General features: G+C 48.7%; 3 protein-coding genes and 1 pseudogene across 3 annotated transcripts; 3 read left to right on the top strand and 1 right to left on the bottom strand.

Moving 5' to 3' along the window:
- The first annotated feature begins 1,849 nt into the window (after positions 1 to 1,849).
- Positions 1,850 to 3,297, top strand: LOC120672344 (annotated as a pseudogene).
- A 912-nt stretch (positions 3,298 to 4,209) lies between these two features.
- On the top strand, positions 4,210 to 5,238 carry LOC120675944. Its single transcript, XM_039957145.1, has 2 exons — positions 4,210 to 4,431; positions 4,880 to 5,238. The coding sequence occupies exons 1-2, from the start codon at positions 4,274 to 4,276 to the stop codon at positions 5,136 to 5,138; spliced, it is 417 nt and encodes a 138-aa protein (XP_039813079.1). The 5' UTR covers positions 4,210 to 4,273; the 3' UTR covers positions 5,139 to 5,238.
- Positions 5,239 to 10,327: 5,089 nt separating this feature from the next.
- Positions 10,328 to 10,770, bottom strand: LOC120676112 (protein transport protein Sec61 subunit beta-like). Its single transcript, XM_039957332.1, has one exon. It carries the CDS (start codon positions 10,752 to 10,754, stop codon positions 10,509 to 10,511), a length of 246 nt encoding a protein of 81 aa, XP_039813266.1. The 5' UTR covers positions 10,755 to 10,770; the 3' UTR covers positions 10,328 to 10,508.
- Positions 10,771 to 11,921: 1,151 nt separating this feature from the next.
- LOC120676110 (uncharacterized protein At5g01610-like) lies at positions 11,922 to 14,526 on the top strand. Its single transcript, XM_039957331.1, has 3 exons — positions 11,922 to 12,534; positions 13,794 to 13,848; positions 13,947 to 14,526. Exons 1-3 carry the CDS (start codon positions 12,448 to 12,450, stop codon positions 14,315 to 14,317), a joined length of 513 nt encoding a protein of 170 aa, XP_039813265.1. The 5' UTR covers positions 11,922 to 12,447; the 3' UTR covers positions 14,318 to 14,526.
- Positions 14,527 to 14,939: the final 413 nt, after the last annotated feature.

Below are 14,939 nucleotides of genomic sequence, written 5' to 3'. Positions count from 1 at the left end.
CCAACAGAGGGTCCGTGACAAATCATCCGGCATGGCTAGCGCCTTCCGCCTCTGCGCCGTGGCCAGCAGCGCCGCGTCGATGGACCCGAGCAGCTCCTCCAGGTTCATGCCCTTCAATAACGCCTCGCCGGGCGACGCCATCTTCTTGGGCCCCTCCTGCCGCTTCTTGGCGAGCTTGGCCTTCTGCTTGCCCAGCTCAACGTTGAGGTAGTTGAGGTGCGTGTGCTTGGCCCGCTTGTTCGTAGGCAGCCTGCGGTGCCTGCCGATGACCCCAGCTTTACCGAAATCCCACACGTCCGGTGCGCCGCTTTCGGGGCCGGCGCAGACGACCATGACGTCGACGTCGCAGAGCGCCGAGAGCTCGTGCGCCTTCTTCTTCACCCCCTCCGTCCTGCCCTTGAAGGGTCCTCATCCGCGACCCCGCCTTGTCGATGAGGGCCATCTTTGGATCTTCCGGCGCGGCATCGCGGCGGCTGCTGTGCGGCTTTCCGTTGCGGGATCGGACAGAGCCGCGCCATTCTCCGGCTTCTTTCGACGGCCGTTCCAACCGCCAACAGGATCGTGCGCGTGAGTGCGAGACGTTGTGTCGCAGAAGCGTGTCCATGCTGGAGGCAGTTTAGATATGATCAGTCAAATTTGCAGACGAGTTCTTCATAAATTAGGTTATCATATCGAAAGATATAATTTATTTCCCAATCTATGTTTATCAGTTCCCCAATATTTTTCTCATCTGTTCCCTGTCCATTTTCTCTTCTTTTTTTTCCTGATTGTGATTCTATTTGAGAATGTGATTTGCATGCAGCAAGTAGTCAATTTATTCTATTCCATTGCTCCAGCTTTTATTGAGTCGTTAGCTGCCTTTTAGGGAACCATTTTTGCTGCGATTTAAAGAAGTATTATGGGTGGCTGAAAGCTAGCTGAATTTGACATGGAAGGGAGAGAAAGGAGGAAAGAGAAGAAAACTAGAGACTCCATATACGCTGGCGAGCAGCGGGCGCATAGCCCTTCACCATGGATTTCTAGATTCCTATTGGTTCATACTGCAGAGAGATTATTAAAGTAGCGGAACCCACCACCACCAGCTTACCTTGCAATGCTGACGGGGTCTTTTGTTACCGCCGGCAGTAGGCTGAGAGCATAAGCCTTGCTCTTAACGGACTTGCTTAGTGCAAACACAAGATATACGTCAATTCACCAAAAGGAGGAAAGAGAAGGAAGCTAGCGACTCAATATACGCCGGCGAACAACGGGCACATAGCTCTTCACCATGGATTCCTAGATTCCTATTGGTTCATACTGCAGAGAGATCATTAAAGTAGCGGAGTCCACCACCACCAGCTCACCTTGCAATGCTGACGTGTCCTTTGTTACCGTCGGCAGCAAGCTAGAGCATAAGCCTTGCTCTTAACGGACTTGCTTGGTACAGATATACGTCAATTCACCAATCACCAAAAGGTGAAAAGATTTACGGTTTCCATGACCGACCATCGCATTCTACACGACTCAATTCCCACCAAGTTTGTTGCCAATTTGCCTAGTTTTGGTGAACAAAAATTCACACTGGTAAATGTGTGTTGTGGTTCCGCTCAAAACAAACCAGCCCAGCCCAATCTCGGGCAACGTCCGCAACGCCAGGCCAGGCAGCCCCACCTTCTAGTCAATCGCGGCTTGCCTGCCCCGACGACGCACCCGCCGTCGCACCGCCGGGAGCAACCGGACGCTCCTGATCGAGACACGTGGAGCCACGGGTCCTGCTATAAAGACCCCCACCGCTTTCCCCTCTTCCTTCTCCGAAGCCTGGCTGGCATCCACGCCATCGAGCCAGTCGACAACCAACTCCTCCCCCACGCCGCAAAACCCCCAAACCCCATTCCCCACCTCCCCCTTCCGCCGCCGCCGCCATGAAGGGGCCTGTCGAGATCACCCTGACGAGGGAGATCCCCTCCAACCCCCGCTGCTGGTGGAGGCGCGACGACGACCTCCTCGACGACGGCGACGTCGGCGTCCTCCGGATCGGCCGCGGCCTGGCCGCCGTCGAGACCACCTTCTCCGAGAGCGACGAGGTCACCAAGCGCTGGCTCGCCGAATCCTCCGCCTCCGCCCGGGGCCGCCGCCTCCGCGCGCCCCTCGTCACGGGCCTCGTCGCGCTGCGCGGCCGCGACCCCGCGGACCGGGACCGCGGCTGGAGGAAGAGCCACCGCACCGGCTTCCGCCCCAACGACCACCGCAACCCGATCCGCTGCCTCGCGCTCTGCCTCGGCGGCTCCCGCGCCCTCGTCTACAGCCCCGAAGCGTTCGGCTACCGCGTCGGCAAGCCCGCCTACGCCGCCGACCACCAGCTCGACTTCGACTGCAACCACATGAACCAGCTCCGCGCGTTCCTGGACGACAACCGCATCACCGTCGCCTGCTTCGGCGCCCGGGAGGTCACGAGGAAGCTGGCCAAGGAGTGGGGCCTGCACGTGGCGTGGCCGGAGGAGCTCACGGATCTGTTCGCGCTCGCGTACGGGGAAGCCGCCGGGGTGGAGCGCGAGGAGAGGCTGCTGGACGTGAAGAAGCCCGCCAGGTACTGGATGGGGAAGGCGGCGCTCAAGAGGGAGAAGGCCAAGGCCCAGCGGGACGAGTACGACACCGACGAGGAGGAGAGGCTCAACAACCTCGGGCGGACGTGGCGGCCGCCCAAGGTGGTCAGGGCCTCAGGGGCCTCAGCCTCGAGCGCATGGCGCGGGTGGCGCTCGGGCCGGAGATGCGCCTGAGGCGAACTGGGGCAGCTACTACCTGGGCGAGGAGGAGTGGGCGTACGCGACCCGCGACGCGTACCTCTGCTTCGAGATCGCGGCCCGCTGCCTCCAGAAGCTCGCGGCGACCCCATCGGCGTCGTCGGATCGTCGAGCGCCAAGCCAGCTGTTGCGGGGGTTCGTATGGTGCGCCCTGCTGCCGTCCTGTCTCACTAGTGGTCATGATCTGAACTTGGCTCTGCACATCGTTCGTTCAGTTTTGCTGCTGCGTTTAATTTGCTCCGTCACGCACGTTTGTTGGTATGATCATCCTTCAGTATCAATACGATGTAGCAAGGTATCAGTAGTTGTGGCGTATATCTGCAATGCAGATGCAAATTCTGGCTTGATATGGTACTAGTAGTAGTAGCCGCAGTAGTAGTAGCAACGAACCAGTATGCACTATGCAGTGATGGAATCATGTGTTTGATGTGCACCTGATGGCTGGGGACATTTGGAATGGAAATGGGAGACCAATGCTTTGTTATTGAAGATGTGGTTCAATTATTTGTGTTTGCAATTCCTGTGATTTATGTGTCCTAATTCCTAATTTGTCTGTTCCTTCTTCCATGGATCTTTTTTAGCATTGCCGTCATGATGCATTTATACAGGCTGGGCTGCGGGTTTTATGTCACACTTGATCCTTTTTTTGGGCAACGACAATCCACCCAAGGGTCGAGTTCTGTTGTGTTATCAGTGTGTTCTAAAATTCTTGTGCTTTCTAAGTTCTTAGATGTTTGTGCAGGCTCGGTATTGGTCTACCTTTCTATGGTTCCAAATTGTTTATGGGAGCGATCGCATAGAGAATGTTATCAAAGTGGTCATGATGTGTTCGTAAACATGTTAATAAGTTTATCCAGATGACATGTTAATCAGTTACTGCTCCTTTTCCATGTGACCATGTGCTTACCTAGGCAGGTATATATGTTAGATAAAATGGGGGAATGTAATGTAGGGATGTAAGAGCATCTCTAGTGGGCCTCTCAAAATCAGCCCCCTATTTCTCTAAATAGGAGTCCATCTGTAAAAATTGAGGGCTTAAATCAGAGCCCAACTCCAATGAGCCTCTCAAATTCTGGCCTGCAAATTTGTGGGACCCACTGGCAGTGATAGTCCGTTCTCCCCCGACACCTTGGCTGTCCCGCGGCCGCCAAGATCGGCGCCCCGCCCGTCACGCCGTCCCCGGCCGCCAAGCCCGGCGCCCCCGACGCCTTGCCCATCGCGCCGTCGCCCGGCCGCCAAGCCCGCCGCCCCCGACGCCTTGCCCGTGCCCCGGCCGCCAACCCTGCCGCAGGCGCAAAGCAGCAACAGCGGCGGCGGCGCCGCCGCCGGCCACGCGCTGGACCGCCGAGCCCGCCGCAGGCGCAAGCATCAGCGGCGCCACCGCAGGCCCCCACGAGACTCGTCATCCACTACACAGGTTTGTGTGATTTCGTTTGGTCTTTAATGAGTTGACATTCTTCACATTCTTCTGTACCTAAAGATCGTGAGCACAAATGAGCCATGAACTTGGATCTGCTATAGAGGAAGGTTCAAAAAAGAAAATGATAAAAGAGATCTGCTTGCTTTTTCAGTTTATTGATATCAATCTCCAAGGGGATTCATTTCAGTCTGACAGTATTCTTGAGTATGCTGAAAAGACCATAAAGTCCAGATATGATTAATTTCTGTGCTTTCAACATCCCAATGTTGTTTACTAGAGACTATCTTTGTGAATATTAGTGAATTTTAGTGTTGGAGTTCATGTAATTTTATTCATGCACGGTGCACTGAAAGTTAAACTTGCTACCAATCCTAGGAGAGGCAATTTCATTTATGCACAGCAAAAGTGCAAGTCTGCCATTTATTTGAAAGAAAAGTCCAGTATCAGGTCAAGCACAAATTCATTTTAATTTGTTGCACACTTCTATAGTGCACATTCATATTTCATACTGCTTCCTTTGCCATAAGCAAGTTTTATGCTTTAAGCCAAAATAGTATCTGTAGTTCTGTCCTCTGCAACTGCAAGTATATCTCTGTTATGTAAAGCTAAAAACTGATTGTGTTGGTTGGGAATCGGGATCTGCTTCAGTCTGTAAGTGAAATCTCCAATGCTTTTTCAGGTACATCAATTCCATGGAGGATGTGATCAAGAAGATCTACACACAGATGGAGTTCGATTTATTCGACGACGAGGACGAAGTCGACTGTTCAGATTCTATACCCAGCAACAGCAACCAGGAATTCAGCAGGGTCGACAGGGGCCGTAGCCACTTGAACAGCGCCGACGCCAGCACAAGCGCCTCCGCGCTTTGGGGGTACTCCAGAGGGCACAACAAGCAGCAAGAAAAGACGTCATCCTTTGATAATGAAGTGTTGTAAATGAGAATCTTTTTATTATCTACTCAGTTTGAAAATCTACTCAGTGTTGTAAATGTGACTGATAATGACCATCAGTTTTGAAAATCTACACAGTTTATTATCTACTCAGTTTGAAAATCTACTCAATTTGATAATGAAGTGTGTTGTTGACTCATGGGTCTGATACTCTGCCATGCTGATGGTGGAGTTAATTTTCTTTGTAAAAGTTACCTCAATTAATGGGATTTTAGCTGTTTGTGGATATCATGATTTTAGCTGATACTCAGCTGTTTATTATCCCCAGTTTTTCTCATCAATATGTCCTGCAACTTTTCTATATGCTTCTTTGTATGCTGTAAATAGGTTTCTGCTCATTCAACTTACACCAGCAGCTGTTGAATATGCAAGATGGTCGAAGTTTGGTGTCATTAACACTTGACTCTCTTGCTGCTGCACATTTGTTAACAAGTACAGATGTTTTTTCTAAAGAAATCTGAATTACAGCAGCTTCAAATGCTATGCCTTTCAGTATCAAAAACACCAGCACTAGCAGTAGTTAAATCTATGGACTTTCAAGGTTCTCTGTGGACGGGTAAACAATTGTTCAGCATGCTTCTTCCTTCAGGCATGAATTTCAGTTGCGATAGGAAGTTGCACATAATAGACAGTGAAGTTCTTACATGCTCTTCAGGGTCCTCTTGGTTACAAATATTGCTAGATCCAATCAACATACCTGTTCTAAAGTGTCATGATGAAACTGAAGATGTAACTTACAGACAATCTGATTATATTCAGAACAATCTATCAGTTGTCAGATCTTCAATCATGGCATTTAAAGATGTCTTCAGTGATCTCCTAAAAATGGTGCAACAACAAGTTAGCAATGATAACTCAGAGCATCTTTTGATGAACTAATCTGATGAGCTTCATTCAAAATGCAAGTACCACAACAGGTCATTCAAAATGTCACACAGGCTGTTACACACAGGCAGCTTTGGCAAGTCTCAGGTTTCAGTCATGAACTGAAATATTACATAGTCTGAGCACTACCACAACAGGTGATAGTGCAGATTCAATAATGCAGATCCTGTTCAAGCACTAGTAGTTCAAATATCTGCACTAGTACATTACAACACAAATAATTCAGATAGCATGCTATCAAGCACTAGTAGCATCGCCTACACTACGCTCTCCCTGCTGTCGCCCACACTAGCACCGGCACTATCAACTACAGCAGTACTTGTCTCCTTTGCTATTTGAGCTCTCTTCGCCAAGACATACGCCCTTTGATGAGCGTCCATGGTAGTCATGTCACAGAACATGATCTTCTTTTCCTGCTCCCACTGCAGCCGCCGCTCCTCCATCTGTAACCTACGCTGCTCGAGCGCCATATCTTTGTCCCATCGTTCTTTCTTCATCTTATGTTCCTCGGCCTTCATTACCATCAAATTTTGCATCATATCCTTGTACTCGTCATCTCCTTCATTTTTTTAGCTTGTCTTTGGATTGCTTTCTACCCGGAGGTCGGGCTTTCTTGGAAGGAGGGCCTTGGCTGGCCTCTTGCTGTTCTTCTCCCTCTGGTGCAGCGTCTTGCTTTCTACTCGGCATCTTGTTTTGTTTCAGTGATGCGAACTTCTCGCAATGTCTCACCTTGAGCCAACAATGGATGAGTTGGAAACTTTTTCCACTTGAAGCTCTAGCATACCTTGCTTGAGCTTCAATCATCTGCAATAACAGAGATATAGCAGCTGGGATTACGGCAATAGAAGGAATATATATATAAAGCAATGACAAGATATAGGAGCAACAACAGAGATCAAGTACATGTTCTTGGTACGGGACGCCGCTGGGATTACGGCGCTCGATCTGTTCATAGCATGCTTGGAACAGCATGCAGTCCTTCAGTATGATTCCCATTCGATGCTCGAGAGAATTGGCAGACCTATTGGAATCAAAGTCTCTGTTCTGGTAGAAATCATCAGCAATCCTATTCCAATAAATTTTTGATGGCTGCTCATTACCGACGATGGGGTCATTGCTGATATTCATCCAAGATGTGCAAAGCTGGATATCTTCACATTGAATGTAGCCACTGCCTCGCCTTGATACTCCTTTCCCTCCACTACTTGGAGTGGGATATGACACCATCAGTAATTCCACTGCAGCATCATTGTGCAGTGTCATCATGTTTGTGAAAGACTGGGAGGTAGAAGCCCTTGGGTCCTGCATAAGAGAAAATGTCAGAACCATGCACTTGTTTATGACATCATGGAGATATTCGTGTGGTTCGCGGAACAGCAAGGTACATAATGAAATGATCAAGGTGTTACATTGGTCTGTGTCCTTTGTTTTTAAGACTTCAAATCTTGGCTTCGTTGTATTTGGACCAGAAGAGCAACTCTCTAGGCTTGTGCATCTAGATGAATTCATAGCCCTTCCACTTGTGGTAGCAAAATTTGCAACTAAAGTGATGTGTGCCTGTGTTTTTTTGGTCTGTTCCAGTTTATGATGCGAGCTTGAATTGATTGTTGACCTGATGTGATGATTATGACTGACCACAGAACCAAGCCATTCCGGCAATGCAGAGATCTGGCAAGCAACTACGATCACATTTTATAAACTGGGACTTACTAATTATATGGCATTATCATCAATTGTGACTCATCAAGCCAAGTACTACTGGATATTGGTTCTTTAAGATCCTATAAAGTCGATGAAGGATTATGGGTTACCTGATGGCTGATCTTGCACTGAGCTGATTCTTGGATATTTCCCCTTACATTTGCAGAGAAATCAGGCGTCCAGTCAACTATTGGGGTGGAGCTGAAGTCATCGTCCGCGGCCTCGTACATGAGTACTGGCGATGATGCCGTGCTGCGGGCGTCAAAGATGGCGGTGGTGGAGAATGGTGGTGAAGCACCTTGAGGCTCTATGAAGGTGGACGTCTGACGACCGCGTGGAGGAACGAGCACATCGTTGGGGAGCTGACAAGGTAGGCCGCCGGCGGGAGACGGCAGATCTTGCCGACGAGGAAGGCCGTCAGCGGGAGGATTTGCGGTACAACGGGGATGCGTGCGACGAACGGACGACGTCGCATCTTCTCCGGGGGAGCCATCGTCGGACGGGGAGGCCGCCCGCCGCCGGAGATGGCACGGGGCGCCTGCGTGGATCTGTCCATGGAGAAGATGGAGGGGCGACAGAGACGGCGCGGTGGGAGACGGCGCAGTGGTAGGCAGCGACGGCGGCGGCGGCGGCAGGCGGAGACGGCGCGGTGCTGGGCGCGCGCAAGGAGGGGCGGCGCGCAGGGTGGGCGGCCGCGCAGGGAGGGGCGGCGCAGAGGCCAGCGTCGCGAGCAGGAAGAAGGAGAAGCCGATCCGTTTATTGGAAATGGGAGGCCTCTATTTCCAGGGGCTTGGGCCTTCAATTTGGAGGCCCATGCAAAATGGGAGCCCAAATAGGGCCTCCACTAGAGTTGAGTTTTAGCCCAAAACTCCTAAAAAATGGGATGGGGGCCTGTTTGGGGACTTAGGCTGGAGATACTCTAAAGAAGAATGATGTGGCAGTTATTCTTTATCATATATTTACAAAATACAAATTAACTGCTTGATCGAACACAAATGGTGGTGAAAGAATTACATGCTGACATGCACTTGATCGCTGGTGGTCAAAATGGATTGAATGCTGTTTACTTGAGATACACTTTAACTAGTCAGTTAACCATTTCTGTTTGCAAGTGCTGTGTCTTGTGATTTATGAGTCCTATAATCCTCTTTGGTCACTGCTTCCTCACCTGGGGCTGCATCAGATTTGGTATATGTACTTCATAAATCGTATTCTTACAAAGGTTTTATGCCTCGATCCATTTCGTGGCAGCTTGAATCAACTTGAGAGGTGTGGTGAGCTTTTCTGTTACTGGGGAGCCCTGATGCTTGCGATCAGTTCGCATTGCTTGGTATTGATCTTTTTGCGTGATGTTCCTTGTTCTCATGTCGTTAACGATGAAGTGTTTTCTGGTGTTCATATGCATGATAATTGATTACCACCTCCATTTTTAAGTTCTTAACAGTTTGATCAGAACATATATAAACACGTTTATTTGGAAGGTGAGATTACGGATTACACTTGAGATGTAATAATTTAGCCTATCTATGTGATTTTGTTGCAAACACACTATTGTGATTCGTTCTTCCAGCTTCAAACCTGCAGTTGGTATGTGTTCGACCTCATCCACTTGTTAGCAGGAGTCACGCTTGTTTCACTCTTGGCGAGTTTGATCTAATGCACGTGATAAGTTGGAGTATATTTTGTTATTTACTCCCTCCGTTCCAAATTATAATTCGTTTGACATTTTTAACACCAAGTTTGACTACTCATCTTATTCAAAAACGACAAGTAGGAGTACATGGTATTCCTACTTCTGACTTTCTATAAACTTGGGTGACTAATGCTGTTTATGCGTCAGGTACTTGTTTTTTGATTAGCCGTTTTTCTGGTGTTGGTAACTTTTTTTTTTGAATAATTCTGGTGTTGGTAACTTGGTATGCATGCCAATTAGACGATATCCGTTATGAAGTACTTGACAATTTGATGAAACACACAACCACGCAATCAAATTCTACCCTAACCAAAATATCCCAAACAGGTTGAGAATGTGTAGTAGAATGACAGAGCTATGTTCTTGTAAGGCAACGAGTATAATTTGCTGACAAAAGTGAAGATCGTTTGAGAACACAGCGATTATTGCTTCAGCTGTGCCACCAGGCCTGTATTGGTCAGATGAACTTCTTCCCCATATTTGTTACTTGTTAGATGAACTTCCACTCTATTTGTACATCATGGTCGCGGTGTTGCGCAGGTTGCAGCAGCATTGCTCTAAACATGGAAATCCAGAGATCAACACACCTAGCGACTAGCGTTCTCACAATGACCAGGATTGTTATTAGTCATTACTTAGCATACGTGCATCTTAATCACACAATATCATATTATCATGCACTAGAGCCATCACCCCATTTAACACTAGCCGTAACATATCTTTATCAGCTAATGTCTAATGATCAGCTAACACTGATGCCCACTTGAAACTAAGCCAGATCCACTGCCCTTGCACCAGGATTCAGGCAGGAGCAACAAGGCTTGACTTGCAAACAGACAACAGAAAGAGAGAACCTAGCATATGCAGTTATACACACCTCAAGTCTCAAGATATATGGCAATGACGAAACAAGACTGGTAATGATTTAACCATAACAGCTTAGCATTGCAAGTTGCATGAACTTCTATAACAGCATAATCTTTTCAGAATCTGATAGTCATTTGCTATCCATTTAAACCGCTCTACAAGGTTCCTCTCTTGGTAGACTATGCTTTCTTGGGTATGGCAACATAAAACTAGTTAGCGGTGCGGTACAGCTTCCCAAAAACATGCAGCATAGCAACAACGGCAATGAACCCAATGCTCATGATCAGAACAGTGTTCGGGGACATCTTAGCACCAGCAGCCTCATCAGTGTAGAACTGGAGCATCGAGCTGGCACCGCCTCCACCACCACCAGCACCACTTGTGGTTCTACGCCTGCGCAGGCTTGCAGCAGCTGCTGCACTCCCTCTGGCAGGTGCGTCACCGTTGGCCACCATCTTGTCTTAGCACTCACTGCATGTCAACAATAGGTTGGGCTTATAAAAGACTTGCAGCACTACAACTGTCAAAAATGCCACAACATAAAAAGTGTTTTGACCATCAAATAGCAGGTGCCACATATTCTAGCAGAGCACAATATAGTATGGGACCTTTATGCAATTGTCTGTTTACTGATGAAACAGAAAACATTAATGTAACATTTCTTGCGCTTACAAGTAACCGGAACATATCCAATTCTGATTTCGGTCCCCTGCTTTAACAGGCAAGATTACACTGGGATAGCTAAACCGAAACTCAGTTCCCAGTTTGCACATGAAGCATATTCAGCCACTACTTTGCGTTAATATGATGTCTGATCTTGTATACAAGATAGACCATTACAATGGGCAATGGTATGTATGCACAAGCTTCACATTAGAATAATAGAATTATATAAGCAATGGGCTGAGATTGCATCAGATTAGGCAAAACATACATCCAGGGCATGACAACGAAGCCTAAAACCGTATATCTCTAACAGGACAACTGCATGCATATATGCTCATTGCAAGGAGTACTACAAAATCAACAGAAGGCATTGTTCACACTGAAACTAAAGAGGGATGATCTACTCATCTAAGTTCCAACATACAAACCAAGACAGAAGCCGCTAACCAGGTCTAGTAGGACCAAGGAATTTTCCATCAGCATTCAGTTTACGACCAAAGATCATCACGAGAACAGACGTATCAATTTGGGGGGAATTCTGCAAATTATACAACTGGAACCTAATTTCCGCACAACCAAAACAACCGGAATCGCACTAAGACCAACCAGCTACGCACGAGTTCGAAGAGTCTAAACACGCAGATCTAAAGCGAACTCCCAGGCAATCGGCAACCAAAACAAACCAAGAGAATTGCTCTATGGGCACACGGGCACGGAATCAGCAGGATCGCGTGCGAGACCCCAGGCAGAAGAGAAGGGGCTGGGCGGTGGATCGAGGGAGGGGCGCGCACCTGACGGCGATGAATCCGCTGCTGCCGCTTCTGCTTCGCGTCCTTCCTTTCAGTTTCAGAAGAGTCTGATGCCCGAGCGCGATCCAGGCGCGGCGGGCGCCCTCCGCGTTCATATTCATATACGCACCCCCCCTGTCGCGGTCGCGGGTCGCGTCCCGGTCCGGTGCAGGATCCGCTCCGAGGCGGGTGACGTGCAGCGCGCGATCTGATTGGACGACGTGGCGTGACCAAGCGGGTCGGGTCCTGTCCTCCTTGGGAGCCCCGGCCCGCAAGCGGCACGCGGATTCAGTGGTGTCACGTGCACGGCACGGGTCGGTTTTGCTTTCCTAACGCGGTGGGCTGCCGTTTCAGCCCAACAGGCTCGGACATGGACAATTGGACAGACGCAGCCCAGTTGCCGGCTGTGGCCCCACCCGACCTGTGGATCCCAGGCCACCCGACCCCACGTTCTAAAAATTGCCACCGCCAGCCACCCACCCGGGGCGAAAACAAGAACGAGGTTGCCGGCGCGGCCGGCGATCCCTCCTCCTCTCTCAGCTCTGGCTCCCTCTGTCCCTCGTCCCCTTGCAGGTTTGGTCGCGCTGGTAGATCCCGGCCAAAAAGGGATTGCTGCTGGCTGTTCCAGGCCTTGGAGCCGGTTTGATCGTGGGAAGCGGAGGGAGAAGGGGCTGATACGATCGAGGAGCTAGGGATGGATCAGCTCATGGGGAAGGTGGGCGGGTACTGGTTCAGCCAGAAGGCCAACGCCGAGATGAACGGCGCCGGCGACGACATCAACGTAAGGAAAAGCCACCCCCACCTCCCAAAGATTTTTTGCCGTTTCCGTTGATCCATGGCATTTTGCAAAGAATCTTTGAAAAATGTACCTTCGCATTCGTTTCCTGTTCCATTCGTCTCTTACTCGCTCTCTCCGTGTTCATCATCGATCCAACATGTATCTTATCGAATCATGAAATTTTTTATTTGAAGATCGATGTTAATGATCGGTGGTGACGCGGATCGATCAGTTTTGCCCATGTTACTTGAAACAGTACCAACCTGTCGTTTCAACGTCACCCTTTTCGTTACCTGCCACAGAGATGATCATGTTCAGATCCAAAGATGTCTGGGTATCGGTTTAGACAAGATGATCATAACGGTTGTATAGCCTGACGCAAGCTGTGCCGTATTTTCTGCCGTTTTGATTCCCAATTGCGTAGCTTGTGGGCGTGGTCAAGGAGCTGGGTACTAAATCTGACAATACATCCGTTATTACTGTTTATGGGCTTTTGTAACTTTGGATAGATCCAATGAACCGAATAACTAATCGGTGTATAATAGAAGCTGAGTACTGGATCGTGCTATCAGAATTCGTTAGTTACCATTCCATACTGAGAATAGTTAGGCTCAGCATTCAGAATGGCATGGTATCCACCATTGCAACCATGGTGCAGGGCTGCTAAGGGCCCCAGCTTCAGAATTTCGTCAAGTATCGTTTACGGATTGAATGGCATGGTGAAGGGAGAAAATCAATGAGGCGAAGGTTCAGGTGTTCTTGGTTGCACTAAAATTTGCTCCATTGAAACTGAAGAATAACGCCGAACCGCAAGATTCAGGATCTTTCAAAAAAGAAAAAAAAGAAACTGAAGAATAGGGACACGGAAATCACACGTGAATAATGGTGGGGAGAGTTCAAGTTGGCCAGAGGTTCAGAAATAGCGCCACATAGGCTGATGTTGCGTTGTTGTGATAGTGGCCACATTATAATTGAAGCGCGATTAAAGTCATTCTCATCTTATATCACTTCAGGATGGTGTTGTGTTTCGCCACCATAACCTCCTGAACATGGCAGGTTACAACAGATCAAATTCTGTGGATTGGGGATAGAGATCCATGCTATCAGTCACATCTAATTTCACAAAGTGAAACATAATAGTATCTACCTGAATGTCTTCCTCGTTCTATTCGCAAGCATGAATGTAAACTACATTGGGAGACATTCTTGCAACAGATAGAAACTCCTTTGTGTTGACTCTGTTAGCCTTTTGCAATTTTCAGTCAATCTCTAGCAGCATTGGAGATGGAGCTAAATGGATGGTGAACAAAATCAAAGGTAGGACAACCATACATATATCTGTTTTCATTTTTTTTCCCTCACAAACTTGCTTCCTTTGTCCACTTATCTGATCATGAACCCCTGCTTGGTTTCAGGGAAGATGCAGAAACCACTGCCTGAATTTCTCAAGGAATATGAGCTCCCAATGGGCCTGTTCCCCCAGGACGCGACCAACTACGAGCTGGCCGAGGACACGAAGCTGCTCACCGTGTACATCGCATCGCCCTGCGAGGTCGGGTACAAGGACTCGTCGGTCCTGAGGTTCGCCACCAGCGTGACGGGTTACCTGGAGAAGGGAAAGCTGACCCACGTCGAGGGCCTCAAGACCAAGATCCTGATCTGGACCAAGGTGACGGAGGTCAGGGCCGAGGCCACCAAGGTGCACTTCGCCGCCGGCATGAACAAGACCCGGAATCGGGATGCTTATGAGGTCGTCAGGGATGGTGTTGTCGTAGACAAGTTCTAGATCATTCATAGGTAACGTGATCGTGATGGATGCGTGCATCCCTTAAGCTGGGACTGACCATTTCGGTATGACTGTTCTGTAGCACCAAAAGAAATGATGCGTACACCATGTAGATTGGGGTGTCAGAGTGTGATGAAGTAGTTCCTTATTGTTTACGACCTTGACAGTCATTTCGTGCGTTCGAGTCAAAGTGAATTTCTCTGAATGAATGTATCTTGGCTAAAATGTGGTAGTTGGGACATTGTAGTTCCAACTCGTCAGAAGATCGAAATAACATGTGTTCCGGGGGGGGGGGGGGGGGGGGGGGGGGGGGGGCGAGAATTGAATATGGAAAAAAATAAATTATCGCTACTCCTAAAAAGACTACAAGCAGTACGGTTAGGGGCGTTTGCCACCCACGCCCACCCCACCCCCCAAAAAAATCCTTTTCCCGGCACCTATTTGGTCGGCAGTGACTTTTAGAAATCTCAAACATTATTATGTAGATGTTATAAATCAATAGCGATCTGTTTTGCATGTATCTTGTAGCATACCTATGTTAATATTAGAGGAGTCAAGGGCCTATTGGGCCTTAGCTCATTAGAGTTAATTAGTCGCTTGCTTAGGGATCAAGTAAACCTCT

This window comes from Panicum virgatum, chromosome 5N (assembly GCF_016808335.1).
Source record: "Panicum virgatum strain AP13 chromosome 5N, P.virgatum_v5, whole genome shotgun sequence".
Classification (NCBI taxonomy): Eukaryota; Viridiplantae; Streptophyta; class Magnoliopsida; order Poales; family Poaceae; genus Panicum; species Panicum virgatum.
Note: the sequence above shows the minus strand (reverse complement) of the source record. Positions and strands in the feature narration are given on the sequence as shown.

Coding starts and splice junctions, on each gene's coding strand:
- LOC120675944 (XM_039957145.1), top strand. CDS start 4,274: ATGAGCCATGAACTTGGATCTGCTATAGAGGAAGGTTCAAAAAAGAAA. Junction 4,432..4,879: donor GAAAAGACCATAAAGTCCAG/ATATGATTAATT, acceptor ATGCTTTTTCAG/GTACATCAATTCCATGGAGG.
- LOC120676112 (XM_039957332.1), bottom strand. CDS start 10,754: ATGGTGGCCAACGGTGACGCACCTGCCAGAGGGAGTGCAGCAGCTGCT.
- LOC120676110 (XM_039957331.1), top strand. CDS start 12,448: ATGGATCAGCTCATGGGGAAGGTGGGCGGGTACTGGTTCAGCCAGAAG. Junction 12,535..13,793: donor GCGCCGGCGACGACATCAAC/GTAAGGAAAAGC, acceptor TGCAATTTTCAG/TCAATCTCTAGCAGCATTGG. Junction 13,849..13,946: donor GATGGTGAACAAAATCAAAG/GTAGGACAACCA, acceptor GCTTGGTTTCAG/GGAAGATGCAGAAACCACTG.